The following is a 23,342-nucleotide window of genomic DNA, read 5'->3' as shown; positions in this document are numbered from 1 at the left end:
GAATATAGAAATTTGAAAGAAAGTGTTTCAGTTGATAAAACTTCTCCCCAAAAAAGCAAATGCAAAGGGAAAGGGCATCTCAGTGCTCCAACCAAATAAAATATTCTCAAATCTGTGAACATACTACAAAAACCACAAACTTAGAAGCAGAAATCTAAACTCTGACATGAAAAGAAGTGAAAAAGGAAGAAGTGCAACAAAATTTGATTGAACACAGGAAAGAAATTGAAGAGAAAGGCAAAGCCATCTCGGAAGACTACAGTAATCCAGCTTTATAGCTGTGGTTTCGCTTTCTGCAGTTTCAGTTAGCCACAGTCAACTGGAGTCCAAAAATATTATATGGAAAATTCCAGAAATAAGCAATTTTAAATTGTTTTTGTTTTTGGTTTTGGTTTTTTTGAGACGGAGTCTTGCTCTGTCACCCAGGCTGGAGTGCAATGGCACTGTTACCAGGGGTCCTTGCTCCCAGAGCTCCCAAGATGGCAGCGGGCCGCTTCCAAGCTGGTGGCAAGTCTCACGTTCTCTGACCTGGGGTTCTTGGCCTCACGGATTCCAAGGAATGGAATCTTGGGCCATGCAGTGAGTGTTATAGCTGTATTAGAAGCCGTGGGTCACGGAAGAGAACCTTGGAACCCAGTGACTAGTGTTCAGCTCAATTAGGACAAACCCGGGCACTTAGCTGTGGAGGAACAATGGCAAGCCTTTAGCCCAATCAGGAGGAGCAGTGGGCGCCTCGCTGGATCAGGAGCACAGCAGACACCCTGCCGGATCCGGAGGGATGGAAGTCAGCGGCGGGTCTGTGACGGCGGCAAACAGCAGTGGTGGATGGCAAACGAAAGCTCAGCTTGAGCCGTAAAAACACGGACCAGAAGAGGGTGCAGTTGCAAGATTTAATAGAGTGAATACAGAGCTCCCATACAAAGGGAGGGGACCCAAAGAGGGTAGTTGTTGCCGGCTTGAATGCCTGGGTTTATATCCCGATCATTGTCCCTCCCGCTGTGCTCTCAGGCAGTAGATGATTGGCTGTTTCTTTACCTCCTGTTTTTGCCTAATTAGCTTTTTAGTGAGCTCTCTTTACTACCTGATTGGTCGGGTGTGAGCTAAGTTGCAAGCCCCATGTTTTAAAGGTGGATGCGGTCACATTCCCAGCTAGGCTCAGGGATTCTTAGTCAGCCTATAAAATCCATCTAGTCCTGTCTCTCAGCACGATCTCAGCTCACTGCAACCTCCGCCTCCCAGGTTCAAGTGATTCTCCTGCCTCAGCCTCCCAAGTAGCTGGGACTATAGGTGTGTACCACCATGCCTGGCTAATTTTTGTATTTTTAGTAAAGATGAGGTTTCCCCATGTTGGCCAGTCCGGTCTCAGTCTCCTGACCTCAGGTGATCCTCCTGCCTCGGCCTCCCAAAGTACTGGGATTACAGGCATTAGCCACTGTATCCAGCCACAATTACAAGTTTTAAATTGGATGCTTTTCTGATTGGTGTGATGAAGTCTCCAGCCATCCTGCTCCATCCTGCCCAGGATGGGAGTTATTCCTTTGTCTAGGATATGCAGCTGTTTATGCCACTGGTCCCTTAGTCATTTAGTAGCTGTCTTAGTTATCAGATCAACTGTGGTGGTTTTGAAGTGCTTGTGTTCAAGTTACCTTTATTTTATTTAATAATGGCTCCAAAGCGCAAGAGTGGTGGTGCTAGCACATTGTTATAATTGTTGGGTTTTATTATTAGTTGTTGTTAATCTCTTATTGTGCCTAATTTATAAAGTAAGCTTTATCATAAATATGTATATATTGCAAAAACATTATAAGGTTCAATACTATTTAAGGCTTCAGGCATCCAGTGGGGGTCTTGGAATGTATCCCCCACAGATAAGGGGGGACTACTGTATATTAATTACAAGGTGCCTGTGGAGAATAGATTCAAATAAAAATCTAATAAGAGCCATTGATAAAAGGAAGGAAAACAACCAAGAGAATGTAAAAAGTAGTTTAAATTCAATACAGGCAAAAGAAGACCTAACATACTTAAAATTGGAGTCCCTAAAGAAGAAAAGCAAATCACTAGAACAGAACTAATTAAACCATAACTCAACACTTTTCAGAAATAATAGGAAATTTCAAATTTTACATATTAAAAGGCCCCATCATGGACAGATTAATACAGAACAGCTCTGAGTCATAGCCTAGTAAAACTATTAGATTTTAAAGACTTTTTTCCTGGGCCTCTGGAGAGGGGAAAAAAGATTATATTATTAATAAAATCAGGCTGACATCAGATTCCTTAAGAACAATATTTTTTTTTTTGGTCTCACTCTGTCACCCAGGCTGGAGTGCAGGGGCATGATCTTTGCTCACTGCAACCTCCGCCTCCCAGGTTCAAGTAATTCTCATGCCTTAACCTCCTGTAGCTGAGATTATAGGCATGCACCACCATGCCCAGCTAATTTTTATATTTTTAGTAGAGCTGGGGTTTTGCTGTGTTGGCTAGGCTGGTCTTGAGCTCCTGGCCTCAAGTGATCCACCTGCCTCGGCCTCTCAGAGTGCTGGGATTACAGGCATGAGTCACTGCACCTGACCTAGAGCAATATTCAAAGGAAGGCTACAGTAGAGCACCATTTTTAAAAACTCAAAGAAATAAAGCACAAGCTAGCCAACCTGTCTTTAGAGTATCAGATAAACAGTTTGAACATACAAGAATTTAGGAAATATGTGGTGATAATTTACTATGTTTAAATGTAGATCCAAGACTTAAAACAGTGTTGGGGACATAGATGTAATTTTTATATGTTCTGACAAAGTAAAAAGAATAAAACTAAAAATAAGTGGGTGAACAAAGAATTAAGATTATTCTCCACAATATAGGTAATAAGTGAGAGTCATACAATACCTTTTAAATGGATTGACCAGATAATAAAAGGTAAAGTAAGCAAAAAGTCGATTTGGGTTACTCTAAAACACACACACATACACACACACCACCACCACCACCACCACAGGAGAGAGAGAGAGAACCACTGGAACAAAAAATTAAAATTTTCCTAACTACCAAAAGAAAGTACAAAAAATAAAAAAATAGCAGAAATACCACATAAAGGAAAAAAAAGAATAAGTATGAATAACAAACATGGTAACTATAAAGATAGAGTTGAGTTCAAATATGTCAATCATATTAGTAAACATAAATGGGCTTAACTCATCTATTAAAATAAAAAGGTGTTCAGATGGCTTTATAAAGCAAAACCCAATTCTATGCCTTACACAAGAGACATATAAAACAGTGATTCCAACCATCAAAAATAAAGGAATGTATATGATATTACAGGCAAATGGAAAAAATAAGAAATCAGGAGTTTCCAGTTTGCTAAACAAAGTAGAATCCAGGCAAAAACTATTCAGTATGACAGAGTATATTTATAATGGTTAAAGCCATAATTCACAATGAAGTTATAATATTTTTTAGTATCTAGGTACCAAATGACACAGCAAACACCTAAATATACCAGAATCACTATAGCAGAATATAGGAGAATGCAAGTAGCAATAGAAACACATAATAGAAAATTTTAAATACATCACAGTACAAATCTGGTATGACAAGATGTCTCAAGATCATCTAGTATATTTCTTGTCTCAAACCTGAAGTTAGCCATTTTTTTCAAGGACTCTTGGTTTCTTTTAATGGGAAATGATATTTATAGTTCACAATCTTTATATTAGGAGTTTCACTTATACTGGGTTTGTCTTCAGTTCTAGGCCTTTACTAGGACATTTTTACAAAGAGAAAACACATCATTAGTCCATACTGAAGTTTTTAATTAAAATTTATGATTACAAGCTTTTTTATTTATTTGATTTTTATATTTGTATCTCTTTTGTTTTATGCTTAAAATCTAGGTTCCTAATGATATTAATAAAATTAATACATTCATCTTAACCTACAGTTTCAAATTAGTAATACAAATAGTATTACTAACAATATGCTTATTGCAAAAGGTTTAAGATGTTTGCAGTTCTTTCTCTCCATATTTTATTTCCAAATATGTATGTACAGATGACGGAGTTTTAAATTCACTTGAAATAATTTCTCTTTATATGATTAAACCACCAGCATTCTACATAATTAGATCCATTTGTTTCATTTTGCTTTTTACTTTTAGGGTTTTGTTATTTTTATTGTATTTTTGCTTTATTAAAAAATTGTTTTAAAGAATTCAAGATAGTTTAGCTGACAGTTGTGGTTTATTTTAAATAGCAACTAAAAGTTTTGAGTTTCTAGGAATAGTGTTTCATCAAAAGTTAGCCAAGAAAGTTTTTCTTGATTTTTTTTTCCCTAAAGTAGATGAAATATTTACTAATATAATAGTTTCATTTATCCTGTATATGTACTAGAAGCCTCTAGTCTCCAAGGCAGCTCTAAAAAGTGCCATACACTACTACCACACACACTATTTCTAAACACTATTCTGGATTTTATATTAATATTTTCTAAGACATTGGAACTATCATCAGAGCCTTGCATGAAACTCGTTTTGACAAACCCTTAGCCTATTAATTTTGGTTACTCAGAGTCTCAATTATATACGTAGCTGCTCATCTATTTTTCTAGTGCTAAAGTGATTTTTAGGCATAATAATTTAATATAAGTAAAACTATATGCCATAGAATATGATACACTCTGGCTCAAAATCTGGATTTTACAACTTTAAATGGGCCAGGCGCAGCAGCTCATACCTGTAATCCTAGCACTTTGGGAGGCCAAGGTGGTCGCATCTCTTGAGCCCAGGAGTTTGAGACCAGTCTGGGCAACATGGCAAAACCACATCTCTACCAGAATAATATAAAAATTAGCCTGGAAGGTCAAGGCTGCAGTGAGCTGTGGTCACACCACTGCACTCTATCCTGGGCAACAGAGCAAGATAAATATCTCAAAATAAATAAACACAAATAAAAGTTGAGATGATTGTATTGGGTCATGAAAATCTGTTTTTGTGACAGCAGTAGCAAAATATAAGATTGTAGATACTGTGTCTCTTTTGGGGAAGTTGAATCTTAAAATGTGTATAATTCTGTGATTTCTCTTTTTCAGAGGCTGATAAAATACCAGTAATGCGTGGACAGTGGTTTATTGATGGCACTTGGCAGCCTCTAGAAGAGGAAGAAAGTAATTTAATTGAGCAAGAACATCTCAATTGTTTTAGGGGCCAGCAGATGCAGGAAAATTTCGATATTGAAGTGTCAAAATCCATAGATGGAAAAGATGGTAAGATCAATTGATACATTTAATATATTCTACAAACCAAGTAAGTTGTTGATAAAGTTTAGAGTGGTTTGTAAATTTGACATAATAATTCAGGAGGTTTAGAATTAGAAAATTTGATTTTTTTAAACATTTGATTATTCTAGAATTTAAAAATTAACTGCTATAAATATCTGAACTATCTCAATTTTTATTTTAATATGTATGGTAACTGTCATGATATTAACACAGTTTACTATAAATGTACAGATTGTTACAGTGCACTCCCTATTTAATCTTTTTTAGTAATTTTTTAGTTATCAAAGGAAATTGAACTTAACCAAAAAATTCCTTGTTGTTATATCAAGACAAGTTTCATTAATATTTCAATGTTCTTTTCCTGAAGTTCAGAAAAAAAATCTTTAATTATCTTTGTGTATCTCTTAGCTATCCCCTATTGAAAACCGTATCAAGTTTTAATTTGAAACAATCTACTCCTTACATTTCTTTATTCAGCACTTGCATATTTTTGTAACAGTTAAAAATACTGTATAGTAGCTAAGATTGCCATGTTTTCATTGTGTGTCTAAATCTTGAGTAAACTTCAAAATATGTGGTAAAGTTAAAAATACTTCTATTGTTCCATTTACTGCAGGCAGTGGGATCAACTATTCTGGTGAGTATAACTGTACAGGTAGATTAGAATTTGTAGATTTGTCTGAAGTTTTTCTTCTAAAACCGTTTCTTCATCCATGCTAGCCTTTATTTGGGAGGTTTCTTGGCAAGCTCTACTGAATCTAGTGAATTAAAATATTAATTGATTTTTTCCCTTCCCCTCCTGAAACATCTCTAAAGCAGAAAAACTCAATATTGATCAGGTAATTTACAGAATGAAGCTTGAAAAAAACGAATTATGTGGTTGGAAGTAATTGTTTACATAACATAATTAATGTCAGCACTAAGCTTTAAGTTGGCAGGGGATTTTTTTCTTCTTATTGTTAGTAACACTCCATATTTTTTCTCTCTTCCACTCTTTGCTCTCTCTTACCTCTCTGAACATATGTATACATTTGTCACAAGCAAGGAAACTGTGTAGTTTAGCTTATATCAAATTAAAATATCATTTGCATCTAGTTGATTAAAAGTCTACATAACTGAGGAAACTTGTGACTTCTGAATAAATTAGCAATTAAAGCTAACAAATTTATATAATAATAGTTGTCTTTTATGTGCCAGATACCATACTCTGGAAATTCTAAATATATTTTCCTAATTGGTAGAATCAAATATGTCCTTATTTCACTGTAAAATTTAAACTAAAGGTTCTTACATATCAATAAATAAGGAGCAGCCCAGTGTAAGAGCCCTAGGTATGTTTCTACAGATTGCCATATAATACTTTGTTCTCCTTATTGTAAAAATACCAAGTTTTACATATCTGTGATCTTATGGTAGTGACTTATGGTAGTGACTGAAATATTTTATAACTTCTCATCAATATTGGTCAGAATAATTTCAAAAGTCTACTTCATAGTATTTGAAGGATAGACCTTTTATCATAAAATAATCTTATTGCCATTGGAGAAGTCTGAGTTCCAGATTTTTTTTTCCTTCTATTAATTCCCCTAAGTCTTCTGCCTCAAAAATGTCAATTCACCATCACAAACCCAGTTTAGCCACCTGAATTTCTTATTATTAACACATGAAAAAAATCCAGGAGCTTGGAGGAGAAAGAGGATGAGTATGAAAAATACAAGTAGATGGTTCCCCTTTCTCATTCTGTGTTCAGAACTTTTTTTTTCCATTTGCTAAGTCATCCTGTGGAGATTAATAATCAGCTCTGTTTCTTCTCTAGATTCTGCCTGTTTCTATTGTTTTTACTACAATAAAAATTAGAATTTAATATGTCCTTTTTACTTCTGCTTCCTGCCTAAATGCTAAATGTAGCAAGATACTTCAGTTTTTCTCAAAGTGTTTGAATTTAAATAAGACTGATGTAAGAAGATGGTTTATTTGTGTGAGTACATTTTTTAGAATGTCTTTGCGTATGTGTATGTGTGAGTGTATATATCAGTTCTAGGGTAGCAATCTCTAGGATATTGTAATATTTTTTGTTATCTTTATGGATATACACGGAGTAGTAAAATTTTAATTAGTAATGGAAAATTATTAAATTATTAGAACACTTTTGCATTGTAATCTTTCAAAAATGATTCTTTGAGGTTCATTAGAAGAAAATTTGTTTTTATAATGTACTGTGGCATATAAGATTCAGCATGTTCTGTTATTAGCAAAGATGTTCAACTGAACATATCTTTGTCATAATTTTTGGTCACTTTATTTTTATTCAGTATTAAACATATATTTATATCTTGTTACATTTGGCTTTGAAAATTATGGGAAATTGTGTAGTACATTTGAAAATAATAACAAGTCTTAAGGAAAGAACATTGGCTATCCAAAAAGCTACCATTGTTGGGAAAATCATTCAAATTTGTAACTACAAAGACTAAAAAATATTATAATCTTTTTAATTAATTTACTGTTACCTCTAAGCTTCTGAAATTTTATACTTCATTAGTTTGAGGGAGGAAAATACCCTTTCCACCTAAATTTTCTCATGTATAAAGCCTTGACTATTCATATTGTCAGATTTTGAATGATGCCATGTATAGTAATGTGATAGGCACTTTTGTGAAAGAAATTGACAAGGTTTCTACCTTCAAGGAGTTTTAAGCCTATTAGAGTAGACAAAGCCAACAGATGAAAACAGTTACAAAAGAGTAAGTACAAGAAGACATAGTAGTAGACAGTCAATATTACATATTCTGAAAAGATATTTGGAATAAAGTGAGTAGATAATCACAATGCAGTGGAATTATTCACATAAGGCTTTCTGGAAAAACCTCATTTAATAATTTAAAACATTTTAAAATACTATATTCAGGGATGTTTATTAAATGCTCTAGGGAATATCAAAGAAACTAATAGTTCTTGCCTTCAGGGACATTAAAATAAATAATAATTCCTTTTTCTTCTGACCTTGGCTGTTTGGTTAGGGTTGTTCTTGCCACAAACAGATTAGCTGTACAGTCGTCCCTTGGTATTTGTGGGGGATTGGTTTTAGGTGCCCCCTACCACCACCAGATACCAAAATCTGAGGACATCCAAGTCCCTTTAATAAAATGGAGTGGTATTTGCATGTAACCTATGAGCATCCTCTTATATATTTTATTTTACTTTTTGGAGACAGGGTCTTTCTCTGTCACCCAGGCCTCAGTGCAGTGGCATAATCACAGCTCACTGCAGCTTCTAACTCCCGGGCTCCAGGACCCTCCCACCTCAGCCTCCCAAGAAGGTGTACACTACCACACCAGGCTAATTTTTTTTTAAAATTTTTTGTAGAGACAGGGTCTCACTATGTTGCCCGGGCTGGTCTTGAACTCCTGGGCTCAAGTGTTCCTCCTGCTTCAGCCCCCCCAAAGTGCCAGGATTACAGGTGTGAGTCACTGTGCCCAGCCCTCTCTTGTATATTTCAAATAATATCTAGATTATTTATGATACCTAATACTATGTGATGCCATGTAAATAGTTGTACACTGTGTTGGTTTTTGATTGATAATTTTTTTTTTATTGTTTTTTTCCCCAAATATTTTTGGTCTGTGGTTGGTTGAATCTGCAGATCAGGAGTGCCAACTGTATTTAATTTTTTCCTCCTTATTAACTTTCCTTACTAATCTCAAAATGAGCATTGAATTAAAAAAACATGAAAATTTGGTACACTGTGTAACTCTTTGTAGCATACAAATAAAGATAACCCACAAAGAGATAATGACTTTGTGATTTAGATACTTTAATCTAAATTTAGTTCTCTGTGAGAGTTAAAATGAAAATTGATTTTCTTCTTACCCTACCTCCTGGGCTAGAAAATGTTTAGCAGTTTAACAAATGAAAGCCTACTGTTTCACTTGGGATGAAACATAAAAATAGAAATCAAGACGTCAACAAGTAATTTGGTAAACATTAATACTTAAATCTACTGCTGGATTAGTGTTTCACTCATTTTACATCTTATTTGTCCAAACATGCATAGTAATCAGTAAAAAATAGGTTGAACTGAATGGGTAAGTGCAGCACATCACTCTGCCCAAAAAATGAGTAAACTCAATTCAATCATGAGAAAACTCGTACTGAGGGTGATTCTACAAAATAATTGACTGACCAGCAGTCTTCAAAAGTGTCAAGGTCATGAAAGACAAGTAAGTATTGAGGAATTTGTCACAGAATAGACTAAGGAGACATGACAACAAAACGCAATGTGGTACCCTAGATTGGATCGTAGAACAGAAAAAGATACTAGTGGAAAAACTAGAGAAACCTGAATAAAGTCTGTATATTAGTTGATAGTATTGTACCACTGTTAATGTCTTAGTTTTGATAATTATACTATAGTTATGCAAGATGCTAACATTAGGAGAAGCTGGATGAAGGATATGTCATAGCTCCCTGTACTATTTTTGCTATTTTCTGTTAAGTCTAAAATTATTCCAAAATACAAAGTTTAAGTCTAGTAGAGGAATTAAAATGAAATACTAAAAAATATTCAATTAACCCAAAATAAACCAAGAAAAAGGAACAGAGATACAAAAAACAGATGGGACAAAGAGAAAAATAAATGGAAAAATGGCAGACCTATTCACCCATATCAATAACAACAAATATAAATATATTTGTATATATAAGATAATTAATACTCCAATTAAAAGGCAAAGTGACAGATTGTTTAAGAACGCAAGACCTGACTATAAAAATCACAGATAAATTGAAAGTAAAAGATTGGAATTTTTACTGTTCCAGGTAATTTCAGGTGCCATAGCAGCACAGGTGTTGGTGTCTCTGTAAAGATTTATGACATTTAACAAGTTGGTGGATGAAGTGTATATTCCTATCACTGTAGCTGAATAAATATACCCCATACTGTGAACATAGCATTTCAAAGCTCAATTAAAAAGATGGAGGGGTGCTCACCTTCTAGAGATGTGTAAGACTGCTTCCCTGGGGTTGGAATTTTTCAGGTTGCCAGCTTTTCTAAAGGGAAAAGTTAGTTTTTCTGTTGTAGGAATTAGTATGTCATCAGCAGCAGTAACCCTCTTTTGTGATACTCTTGTGCTTTCAGAATTATATAATGCAGAAAGTTTCTTTAAGATATAGTAAGGAAATTTATTGGAAATATTTTTAGTATTTTAAATCTTTTTCATTGCTATGTAAGACTTCAACATATTAATTTTTATTAAATGTTAGCATTAATAAATTAGCATTTGCAGTTGTGTTTTGAGGTTATGCATCTTTTGCTAATACTATGTAAGAATTTCTAACTAAAACTGTATTAAAAAAAATTAAATAGTGCTTTCTGGCACTTGAATTTTCTTTAACAGTGATCTTTGTTTGGATCGATAGTAAACTCTTTTTTTCCTCTACTGTACTTTTCATAGTACCCCTAATTCTGTGCTTTGGGTTGAAAAAGTTAAGCTCTGTATGCTACAGGATGTGTAATAAATAAAGCAAATGACTTTCAAGTGAAAATAAGAATTACATTTGAAAAGAAAGAACCATGTCTGTTTAATTTTGTGAAAATGTTTTAAATATGTTTCTCTGGAGGATGAAAAAAATTTTTTTCTTTGTTTCTCTGTGTGTAGGGGTGTTTGTCTTTTTTTTAATCCTTAAATTATACTATTCTTTTAGAAAAGAAATCCTTCATTTGTGTATCTTGGCTAGCTTTCCGAAAGCGTTTACATAATTTTAAAACATGGTCAAATGGTCCATACATTTCCCATTTCGTTCTCTTTTAATATTTAATAATATGGAATTGGTTCACGTTAGTTTTACTACCAGATCTACAAAATCTAGTTTTTGTTTCAAGCAGTAAAGTCTCAAGTTTGTGTCAGTTTGATTTACTTTGATATATTAGCATCTTTTTCCTAATGAATTTTTTGTTTAAAACTGTTTCCTGGTCTAAGTGGTACATCTGCTCCTCAGTAACTGACCAGAAGGCACATGAAAGAAGAAACATTTTCAGTGAAGAAAATTGCATCAGTTGTCATTTTCTACCTCTCTGTGACAAGGAAATGTTTTTATAATCCTGACGTAGCACAGCTTTTAGTTCCAGTTTATAGTTTTTGTAGCCATCTAATTACATATAGATATAGTTATTGTGTCTTGTAAGCATTTCTCAATTACTTTTATTACACAAATCTTTGCATATACTACATCTGCATATTCAACAGATTTGTTACATTTCTAGTATTATAAAACAGGAATTAAATATTTTTGTATTTGAGCAGTATTTAACCTTTGAATGTCACATTAATATAGAAGGGAGTGAGGATGAAAATCAAATGTATTTGAACATGAATTTGAGCTAATCATAAAGATCCTGTAATTTATTAACTGGTGAGAAACTAATTTGTAAGGTTCAAGTTCAAGTGAACTTTTAAATAATTGCTTACTTAAAATATAAAGAAATTTATATAACTACCAAAATTTGACAGGGAAAATGTTGACTTTAAGGTTATCTACTGATTTGCCAAATATCAAGTCTGTGCCTAGCTTTCCTCTATGTTGTCTGTTTAGTGCTTACAAGTTGTCACAGCATACATTTTTACTAATGACTTTTTTCATTATTTTATTACAGTCTTTTCAAAAGCGAAGTTAAAAGCAGAGCTTCCAGTTTGATTTTTGTTTTTTAGTAAAAGTTTTGTTTTTTAAAGTCTTTTAAGAACTTGAATGGAGTTCGAGTTTTCTTTTCTCAAAGAAAAGAATTTTTTTCTTTTCCCTAGGGGAAGGTTCCATTATACTTCAGCAGTGGAAAGCATCTAGTAGAATGTATGCTGTGGTATCTTCTCAGGAAGGTTGCATTAGATATGTAAAATGTTATTTATTGCATTCTCAATTTGTACATCAGCTGTTGGCTATGTCAGTCACAAATTTGGTGACAGTAAATAACCTTTGTGTTGTAAAGATGGAGTTTATAAGTCTCTTGGCATTTGAAAATGTTATGTTCTTTTTAAAAAAATTCTTTCTATGCAAAGACATTAAACATGATAATCACAGTTGTTTTTAATAAATTTAGATATCATTTGCCTTTTTTCTTTCAGTAACAGCAGCTATTTGATAAACATTATACTAATGTTTTGCTTTACTGATTCTTAGAAATCATATAAATGAAGCATTTAGAATAATGTTTTTCAAATACAACTCATTTTTTAAAGTTAATACTAGAACAAAAAGGCAAAATGGCAAATCTCATTTAAAATTTACTTTGAAGCTCAGTGTTTTTGCTTTCTTAGTTGTCTACCACCTCCCTCCCTTCTCCCTCCCTTCTCTGTTCAAATGGAGAAGATATAAGGAGAGTACAGATGCGACAGGTCTTAAACGAAAGCGTTCCCAAGGTACAGTAATTGTAGTTTTATTTCTCCATGTAGTTATATTCCTGGCTTATAGTGTTCAGTTGCATTTAAAGCATAGAAATTATTAGTTTTTTTTAAATGTGTCCATTGTATTAGTTTGTTTACTGCTACTTTATTATGTGTATAAATATTGGTAAACAGTGTGTATAGTCCAGTAACAGGATATTCAGATGTTCCCCAACATTAAAATGGTTTAAGATGATATATGGATGATTTAAAGAGGAAAAGAATTTTTCTGGCTTAACACTCGTCTCTAAATATCTTGATCTCATAGTTTAACGTTTTAAGCATCTGTTGCTGACAACTATTTTAACAAAAATGTGGTTTAGAAACATATAAGAGCTTGAAGTAGTGGCATGGATCAGATATGTAATTAGAAAAGTGATTGTTAAACCCTTGCAAAAGATTTTTTTTAGTTTATGAAAAGCTCTTTTATTTAAAAAGCTGACCTTATACATTATTTTCTTTGGAACCGAAGATATAATTTATGTTTATTATGTTAATTGAATCTTGATCTGGTGTACAGTGTTAGTAATGTGCCGTGGCAGGTAAGTAAAATATAAATTGGTTTTTCATAAACTTCTGAAGTTGCACATTTAATATAACTAAGAAGTACAATTCCTCATAATGTACTTGTATCCTAGTGGGGCATAGGTTTTCATAAAAATGTCTTATGATCATACATCTTGACCAGAGCTATATCTTTTTATATTTAGCTTGAGGTTATTTTCATCCCATCTTTAAATCAGAAGAGTTAGACTCTGCCAGTAGCTAACTCTGTGGCAGGTCAGTTTGTCTCTTTGTACCTCTGTATTTTTGTAAGTAAAATGGGAGATAATATTTTGCCTTGAAATAATTTTAAGAAAATAAATCAAGCATAGTGATTTGAAGGTACTTAGCTTTCTGAAGATGGGTATGTTAATTTTTCCTACCTATATACCAGAGCTATAAAGGAAAAGCTTAAGGCCCTCAAAACGTAAGAATTATCAAATTATGAATTGATGGATATGTTATATCAATTTCTTCACTACTTCCACAAACATTGCTGTATTTGTGGTATGTGCCAGACACTGTGATAGGACATTCTGTTTGGTGCTAGGGATATGTAAGAAATGGTCAAGACACATTCCCTGGCTCCTGGGGCTTATGAATTCCTAAAGAAAATAGGTTTGGAATTTTTTTAAGGCCTCATTTTCACCAAGCATATCCCCAGTTACAGAAATGCAGCAACCATACTGATTTTTTTTTTTTTTTGAGACAGGATCTCTCTGTGTTGCCCAGGCTAGAGTGCAGTGGCATGATCATAGCTCATTGCAGGCTTGACCTCCTGGGCTTAAGCGATCCTCCTGCCTCAGCCTCCCAAGTAGCTGGAACCACAGGCACATATTACCATGCCCAGCTAATTTTTTAGTTTTCTTTTTAAGAGACGGGGTCTCATTATTGTTGCCCAGGCTGCTATCAAACTCCTGGGCTCCAGTGATCCTCCTGCCTAAGCCTCCCAGAGTGCTGGATTACAGGCATGACTGACTGCACCCAGCCAACCATACTGATTTGAACATCGTAGCAGAAAAACATTTCCTTAATTTTGTATTACTAAAATATCTTTCAATTTTGGATTTCTGCTATGATGAGCAATATCCAGTAATTATTGGCTTTACTATCCATTACAAAAATACCTCATTTTCTAATAGATTATTTTTTTCCCAGTTTAAAGGTAAATTTTTTTCCCCTCTGAGTCTTATTTTGTCTAGCACTTAGTGAAATTTTTTTCTTTTTTTTTTAGACGGAGTCTTGCTCTGTAGCGCAGGCGGGAGTGCAGTGGCGCGATCTCGGCTCACTGCAAGCTCCACCTCCCAGGTTCACGCCATTCTCCTGCCTCAGCCTCCTGAGTAGCTGGGACTACAGGCGCCCGCCACCAAGCCCGGCTAATTTTTTTTTGTATTTTTGTAGAGACGAGGTTTCACCATGTTAGCCAGGATGGTCTCGATCTTCTGACCTCGTGATCCGCCTGCCTCGGCCTCCCAAAGTGCTGGGATTACAGGCGTGAGCCACTGCACCTGGCCACTTAGTGAAATTTTTACAAATCCTTTGATATTTTTAGTAAAATCAGTAGAAGAAACTGAAATTAAGTTGCTCTGTCAAAGCTATTGAGGGCTTGAGGTATATATATGCCTTAGACCCAATGAAGAGTCAGCCACATCACCCGGGAAAGCAGTTGTTTAATTATCAAAACACATAGAAGCTGTATATTAGAGGTTAAAATTATGATACTTAAGTCACTCAATGATTTAAAAAGTTGCCATTCCCTGTAGCAGGATTAATCATTTATAAAATAAAGTCCCTATCCATTACTTGCTTCACATAACTTTTTTTATGTGAAATAGTGTTTTATTGAATTAAGTTACATATCTGAGTTTGTTAGATAACATATTGATTTTAAAATCTGAGTGTTATAATTCTTCAAACAAATAAAGTTTGTCTTGGAGACCTTCAAATTAGCTTTTCCTTTTTGCAATAGCTGTTCATAGTTTCAAGTTGAGTCGAAACCATGTGGACTGGCACAGTGTGGATGAAGTATATCTTTATAGTGATGCAACAACATCTAAAATTGCAAGAACAGTTACCCAAAAACTGGGATTTTCTAAAGGTAATTGTTAAATATTACTAGAGCTTATCAAAATTTTGGGAATCTGACTTTCTGTCATATTCAAAATAGACAATTCATATTCTGTTTTTAGTATGTTTTAAGTATATTAAATTTAGTGACAGATTCCTTTTTAAATGAAACTTGTATTAAGTTGATTGAGTTGACGTGTTCATCAAGGAATAATTATATATTTAGAATGATTTCACAAAATTAATAAATATCTTTTATACTTCTAAAAGCACAAAAGCTGTTAAACCTAAAATGTGGCAGTTGAAATATAGTGTCAAGGAAGATGAGGACTGAAAGTTTTCCATTGTATTTAGTGACCTGGAGGTCACTGGTGACTTAGATGGATTGATGGGGCAGAAACCAGATCGGCATGGGTTGAAGCGTAAGTAGAAAGTGAAGCAATGGAAGCAATGAGAATAGACAACTCCTTTTTTTTTCTTCTTGTTTTATTTTAAAATGGGGTCTCACTCTGTCCCCCAGGCTGGAGTACAGTGGTGTGATCATAGCACATCATAACCTGGAACTAATTCCTGGGCTCAAGCAATCCTCCAAACTCAGCCTCCTCAGTAACTAGGATTACAGGGATGCATCACCATGCCCAGCTAATTTTTTTTATTTTTTTGTAGAAACGGAGTCTCCTTGTGTTGTCCAGGCTGGTCTCAAATTTTTGGGCACAAGCCATCCTCTCGCCTTGGTCTCCCAAAGCTCTGGGGTTACAGGCTTGAAATACAGTGCCTGGCCTGACAACTGTTTAGAGAAGTTTGACTAAATGAAAGAAAAGAGAGAATGATACCTGGGAAAGATGTGAGAGCATTATCAAAAAATAAATGTAAAAAGAATTTTAAAGTTTGATAAAATTTTTATATCCTATTTTAAAATTTTAATTTCATCAATAAGTGTGCTTTGAATATCTTTTTATGTTTATTAGTTATATTGATTTTCTGAATTACCTTCCATAACTTTATTTTGCTATTTGAATGGTTGTCTTTACTTTTTAATTAGTAAGCTCTCTCTGTATGCTTAAGTAATTATGTGTTATATTTTGCATATTTTTTTCCAGTTTGCCATTTCTTTTTTCCTGATATTTTCTTATTATAATATAGAAGCTTTAAATTTTTATATATTCAGTTTGTCCTTCTTTCCTTCCATTTCTTTCTCTTTATGGTTTCTGGCTTTGGTGTTGTGTCCAGTTCACTTTATATCACAGCTGATCAATATATACCTTCTTACAGTTTTTATTTCCTCCCCCACAGCCAGTGAAATTTTTTCATAATATTCCTTTTACTTCTTTTTTTTTCTTTTAATATATTGTGGAAATGCTATTTCTCAGATTAAATAGTAAACTTAGAATTATAATTTTTCTACAGCATCAAGTAGTGGTACCAGACTTCATAGAGGTTATGTAGAAGAAGCCACATTAGAAGACAAGCCATCACAGACTACCCATATTGTATTTGTTGTGCATGGCATTGGGCAGAAAATGGACCAAGGAAGAATTATCAAAAATACAGCTATGTAAGTTCTTTGATGAATACATTCTATATCTAATCTAGAATCCAAACTTTGATCCAGGGTATAAGAGATATTAACAGTATACTAATTCCACTGCATGTTCCTCCAGTGCCAACTGTTCTAATACCTCTTAAGTCATAGATCAAGTATCTGGACCAAATTTTGAGAGGGATTATGTCTACAGGATGATGACAGTGTTTGATCTTTCTCCCCACAGTATGGAGAAGAGGGATAAGGAAGACTTTTTTAATCTAATATATTAAGTTAATTTATAATCTAACATTGAAAGCAAGAAAAAGATCTAGTTTTAAGTTACATCTTACTCTCTGAACTTCAGAAACTAAGAATACTGCAAAGTTGCACAACTCTAAAAAGGCTAAGAATTAGCCAGTTAGCAGCTTAACCTATCTGATTAATTGCTACCCAAGGAGACTGAACTCTGAATTTTATGTGGAAAACAGTGGATTATTTACCAACACACCGGACAGGTTATTTACCTCATTAGTTTATTTATATTCAGCTTTATCCTGAAACTTTTTAAGATGTCTTAGGGGTATATGTGATATTTGCATGTTTCAAAAACATTAACAACTTTGTTAAAAGGGCATGTTAGGGTTAAGGGTTCCACCACAAATTTGGCTCTGAGCTAGCAACCAGTATAAAGAAAAATATAATCAGTTATAGATGATGCCAAGAGAGCAAGTCTGTTGTTGACAAGCCCAGTTTATTTGACTCTGAGGCTTATAAAGCCTTGAGTCCTTATAAAGCAAACAGTGTGTGATACTAGGAAGTATGTCCTCAGCAACACCTCTATAATAATAATGCAATGCTGAGTTTTATTTCACTTTTTATTGTAACATCTCTTAATGCCAGATAACGGATTAAAGTTAAAATACAATTCAACTTTTTTTTTTTATTATACTTTAAGTTCTAGGGTACATGTGCACAACCTGCAGGATTGTTACATATGTATACATGTGCCATGTTGGTTTGCTGTACCCATTAACTCATCATTTACATTAGGTATTTCTCCTAATGCTATGCCTCCTCCATCCCCCCACCCCAGTGGGGCCCGGTGTGTGATGTTCCCTACCCTGTGTCCAAGTGTTCTCATTGTTCAATTCCCACATATGAGTGAGAACATGCGGTGTTTGGTTTTCTGTCCTTGCGATAGTTTGCTGAGAATGATGGTTTCCAGCTACATCCATGTCCATACAAAGGACATGAACTCATCCTTTTTTATGGCTGTGTCGTATTCCATGGTGTATATGTGTCACATTTTCTTAATCCAGTCTATCATTGATGAACATTTGGTTTGGTTCCAAGTCTTTGCTATTGTGAATAGTGCCGCAATAAACATACGTGTGCATGTGTCTTCATAGTAGCATGATTTATAATCCTTTGGGTATATACCCAGTCATGGAATGGCTGGGTCAAATGGTATTTCTAGTTCTAGATCCCTGAGGAATCACCACACTGTCTTCCACAATGGTTGAACTAGTTTACAGTCCCACCAACAGTGTAAAAGTGTTCCTATTTCTCCACATCCTCTCCAGCACCTGTTGTTTCCTGACTTTTTAATGATTGCCATTCTAACTGGTGTGAGATGGTATCTCATTGTGGTTTTGATTTGCATTTCTCTGATGGCCAGTGATGATAAGCATTTTTTCATGTGTCTGTTGGCTGCATAAATGTCTTCTTTTGAGAAGTGTCTCTTCATATCTGTTGCCTACTTTTTGATGGGGTTCTTTGATTTTTTCTTGTAAATTTGTTTAAGTTTTGTAGATTCTGGATATTAGCCCTTGTTTAAATGGGTAGATAGCAAAAATTTTCTCCCATTCTGTAGGTTGCCTGTTCACTCTGATGGTAGTTTCTCTTGCTGTGCAGAAGCTTTTTAGGTTAATTAGATCCCATTTGTCAATTTTGGCTTTTGTTGCCATTGCTTTTGGTGTTTTAGACATGAAGTCTTTGGTGTTTTAGACATGAAGTGTTTGCCCATGCCTATGTCCTGAATGGTATTGCCTAGGTTTTCTTCTAGGGTTTTTATGGTTTTAGGTCTAACATTTAAGTCCTTAATCCATCTTGAATTAAATTTTGTATAAGGTGTAATTAATTTTGTGTAAGGAAGGGATCCAGTTTCAGCTTTCTACATATGGCTAGCCAGTTTCTACATATGGCTAGCCAGTTTCTACATATGGCTAGCCAGTTTTCCCAGCATCATTTATTAAATAGGGAATCCTTTCCCCATTTCTTGTTTTTGTCACGTTTGTCAAAGATCAGATGGTTGTAGATGTGTGGTGTTATTTCTGAGGCCTCTGTTCTGTTCCATTGGTGTATATCTCTGTTTTGATACCAGTACCATGCTGTTTTGGTTACTGTAGCCTTGTAGTATAGTTTGAAGTCAGTTAGCATGATGCCTCCAGCTTTGTTCTTTTTGCTTAGGATTGTCTTGGCTATGTGAGCTCTTTTTTGGTTCCATATGAACTTTAGAGTAGTTTTTTCCAATTCTGTGAAGCAAGTCATTGGTAGCTTGATGGGGATGGCATTGAATCTATAAATTACTTTTGGCATTATAACCATTTTCATGATATTGATTCTTCCTATCCATGAGCATGGAATGTTCTTCCATTTGTTTGTGTCCTCTTTTATTTCGTTGAGCAGGGTTTGTAGTTCTCCTTGAAGAGGTCCTTCACATCCCTTGTAAGTTGGATTCCTAGATATTTTATTCTCTTTGAAGCAATTGTGAATGGGAGTTCACTCATGATTTGTCTCTGTCTGTTATTGGTTTATAAGAATGCTTGTGATTTTTGCACATCGATTTTGTATCCTGAGACTTTGCTGAAGTTGCTTATCAGCTTAAGGAGATTTTGGGCTGAGACAATGGGGTTTTCTAAATATACAGTAATGTCATCTGCAAGTAGGGATGATTTGACTTCCTCTTTTCCTAATTGAATACCCTTTATTTCTTTCTCTTGCCTGATTGCCCTGGCCAGAACTTCCAACACTATGTAGAATAGGAGTGGTGAGAGATGGCATCCCTGTCTTGTGCCAGTTTTCAAAGGGAATGCTTCCAGTTTTTGTCCATTCAGTATGGTATTGGCTGTGGGTTTGTCATAAATAGCTCTTATTATTTTGAGATATGTTCCATCAATACCTAGTTTATTGAGAGTTTTTAGCATGAAGTGCTGTTGAATTTTGTCAAAGGCCTTTTCTGCATCTATTGAGATAATTACATGGTTTTTGTCTTTGGTTCTGGTTATGTGATGGATTACGTTTATTGATTTGCGTATATTGAACCAGACTTGCATCCCAGGGATGAAGCCACCTTGATCTTGGTAGGTACGCTTTTTGATGTGCTGCTGGATTCGGTTTGCCAGTATTTTATTGAGGATTTTTGCATTGATGTTCATCAGGGATATTGGTCTAAAATTCTCTTTGTTGTGTCTCTGCCAGGCCTTGGTATCAGGATGATGTTGGCCTGATAAAATGAGTTAGGGAGGATTCCCTCTTTTTCTATTGACTGCAATAGTTTCAGAAGGAATGGTACCAGCTCCTCTTTGTACCTCTGGAAGAATTTGGCTGTGAATCTCTCTGGTCCTGGACTTTTTTTGGTTGGTAGGTTATTAATTATTGCCTTAATTTCAGAGCCTGTTATTGGTCTATTCAGTGATTCAACTTCCTCCTGGTTTAGTCTTGGGGGAAGGTGTATGTGTCCAGGAGTTTATCCATTTCTTCTAGATTTTCTAGTTTATTCGCATAGAGGTGTTTATAGTATTCTCTGATGGTAGTTTGTTGTATTTCTGTGGGATCAGTAGTAGTAATCTCTTGATCGTTTTTTATTGCATCTATTTGATTCTTCTCTTTTTTCTTCTTTTTTAGTCTTGCTAGCGGTCTATCAATTTTGTTGATCATTTCAAAAAACCAGCTCCTGGATTCATTGATTTTTTTGAAGGGTTTTTTGTGTTGCTATTTCCTTCAGTTCTGCTCTGATCTTAGTTATTTCTTGCCTTCTGCTATATTTTGAATTTGTTTCCTCTTGCTTCTCTAGTTCTTTTAATTCTGATGTTGGGGTGTCAATTTTAGATCTTTCCTGCTGTCTGTTGTGGGCATTTAGTGCTATAAATTTTCCTCTATACACTGCTTTAAATGTCCCAGAGATTCTGGTACATTGTGTCTTTGTTCTCATTGGTTTCAAAGCACATCTTTATTTCTGCCTTCATTTCGTTATGTACCCAGTAGTCATTCAGCAGGTTGTTCAGTTTCCATGTATTTGTGTGGTTTTGAGTGAGTTTCTTAATCCTGACTTCTAATTTGATCGCACTGTGGTCTGAGACACAGTTTGTTGTCATTTGGGTTCTTTTACCTTTGCTGAGGAGTGCTTTACTTCCAACTGTGTGGTCAATTTTGGAATAAGTGTGATGTGGTGCTGAGAAGAATGTATATTCTATTGATTTGGGGTGGAGAGGTCTGTAGATGTCTATTAGGTCTGCTTGGTGCAGAGCTGAGTTCAAGTCCTGGATATCCTTGTTAACCTTCTATCTCGTTGATCCGTCTAATATTGACAGTGGGGTGTTAAAGTCTCCCATTATTATTCTATGGGAGTCTAAGTATCTTTGTAGGGTCTCTAAGGACTTCCTTTATGAATCTGGGTGCTCCTGTATTAGGTGCATATATATTTAGGATAGTTAGCTCTTCTTGTTGAATTGATCCCTTTACCATTATGTAACGTCCTTCTTTGTCTCTTTCGATCTTTGTTGGTTTAAAGTCTGTTTTATCAGAGACTAGGATTGCAATCCCTGCTTTTTTTTTTTTTTTTTTTTTTTTTTTTTGGCTTTTCATTTGCTTGGTTGAGCTTCCTCCACCCCTTTATTTTGGGCCTGTGTGTGTCTCTGCATGTGAGATGGGTCTCCTGAATACAGCACACTGATGGGTCTTTACTCTATCCCATTTGCCAGTCTGTATCTTTTAACTGGGGACATTTAGCCCATTTACAGTTAAGGTTAATATTGTTATGTGTGAATTTGATCCTGTCATTATGATGTTAGCTGGTTATTTTGCCCATTAATTGCTGCAGTTTCTTCCCAGCATCAATGGTCTTTACAATTTGGCATGTTTTTGCAGTGGCTGGTACCAGTTGTTCCTTTCCATGTTTAGTGCTTCCTTCAGGAGCTCTTGTAAGGCAGGCCTGGTGGTGACAGAATCTCTCAGCATTTGCTTGTCTGTAAAAGATTTTATTTCTCCTTCACTTATGAAGCTTAGTTTGGCTGGATATGAGATTCTGGGTTGAAAATTCTTTTCTTTAAGAATGTTGAATATTGGCCCCCACTCTCTTCTGGCTTGTGGAGTTTCTGCCGAGAGATCCGCCATTAGTCTGATGGGCTTCCCTTTGTGGGTAACCTGACCTTTCTCTCTGGCTGCCCTTAACATTTTTTCCTTCATTTCAACCTTGGTGAATCTGACAATTATGTGTCTTGGAGTTGCTCTTCTCGAGGAGTGTCTTTGTGGTGTTCTCTGTATTTCCTGAAGTTGAATGTTGGTCTGCCTTGCTAGGTTGGGGAAGTTCTCCTGGATAATATCCTAAAGAGTGTTTTCCAGCTTGGTTCCAATTCTCCCTGTCACTTTCAGGAACACCAATCAGACATACATTTGGTCTTTTCACATAGTCCCATATTTCTTGGAGGCTTTGTTTGTTTCTTTTTACTCTTTTTTCTCTTAACTTCTCTTTTCGCTTCATTTCATGACTTTGATCTTCAATCACTCATAACCTTTCTTCCCCTTGATCAAATCAGCTACCGAAGCTTGTGCGTGCGTCACGTAGTTCTCGTGTCATGGTTTTCAGCTCCATCAGGTCATTTAAGGTCTTCTCTACACTGTTTATTCTAGTTAGCCATTCATCTAATCTTTTTTCAAGGTTTTTAGCTTCCTTGCGATGGGTTCGAACATGCTCCTTTAGCTCAGAGAAATTTGTTATTACCAACCTTCTGAAGCCTACTTTTGCCAGCTCATCAAAGTCATTCTCCGTCCAGCTTTGTTCCATTGCTGGCGAGGAGCTGCGATCCTTTGGAGGAGACGAGGTGCTCTGGGTTTTAGAATTTTCAGCTTTTCTGCTGTAGTTTCTCCCCATCTTTGTGGTTTTATCTACCTTTGTTCTTTGATGATGGTGACGTACAGATGGGGTTTTGGTGTGGATGTCCTTTTTGTTGATGCTGCTGCTATTCCTTTCTGTTTGTTTGTTTTCCTTCTAACAGTCAGGTCCCTCAGCTGCAGGTCTGTTGGAGTTTGCTGGAGGTCCACTCCAGACCCTGTTTGCCTGGGTATTACCAGCGGAGGCTGCAGAGCAGCAAATATTGAAGAAAAGCAATTATTGCTGTCTGATCATTCCTCTGGAAGCTTCGTCTCAGAGGGGCACCCGGCTGTGTGAGGTGTCTTTTGGCCCCTACTGGGAGGTGTCTCCCAGTTAGGCTGCATAGGGG

General features: G+C 35.3%; 1 protein-coding gene across 8 annotated transcripts in view; it reads left to right on the top strand.

Annotated features, from left to right (window-relative positions):
• Nucleotides 1-23,342, top strand: part of DDHD1 (DDHD domain containing 1) — a 106,480-nt gene that overhangs the window by 44,578 nt on the left and 38,560 nt on the right. For 2 of the 8 annotated variants that reach the window (XM_031001904.3, XM_031001905.3), the window contains exons 2-6: nt 5,086-5,259; nt 5,891-5,911; nt 12,582-12,683; nt 15,220-15,348; nt 16,725-16,872. In XM_031001904.3, the coding sequence (XP_030857764.3) occupies nt 5,086-5,259; nt 5,891-5,911; nt 12,582-12,683; nt 15,220-15,348; nt 16,725-16,872 (574 nt within the window). The remainder of the gene's footprint in view (nt 1-5,085; nt 5,260-5,890; nt 5,912-12,581; nt 12,684-15,219; nt 15,349-16,724; nt 16,873-23,342) is intronic. The other 6 variants (XM_055361400.2, XM_055361401.2, XM_031001906.3 and 3 more) reach the window with 3 other exon arrangements.

Source organism: Gorilla gorilla, chromosome 15 (genome assembly GCF_029281585.2).
Source record: "Gorilla gorilla gorilla isolate KB3781 chromosome 15, NHGRI_mGorGor1-v2.1_pri, whole genome shotgun sequence".
In the NCBI taxonomy this organism is placed as follows: Eukaryota; Metazoa; Chordata; class Mammalia; order Primates; family Hominidae; genus Gorilla; species Gorilla gorilla.
This window is presented reverse-complemented; position numbering and strand designations above follow the sequence as displayed.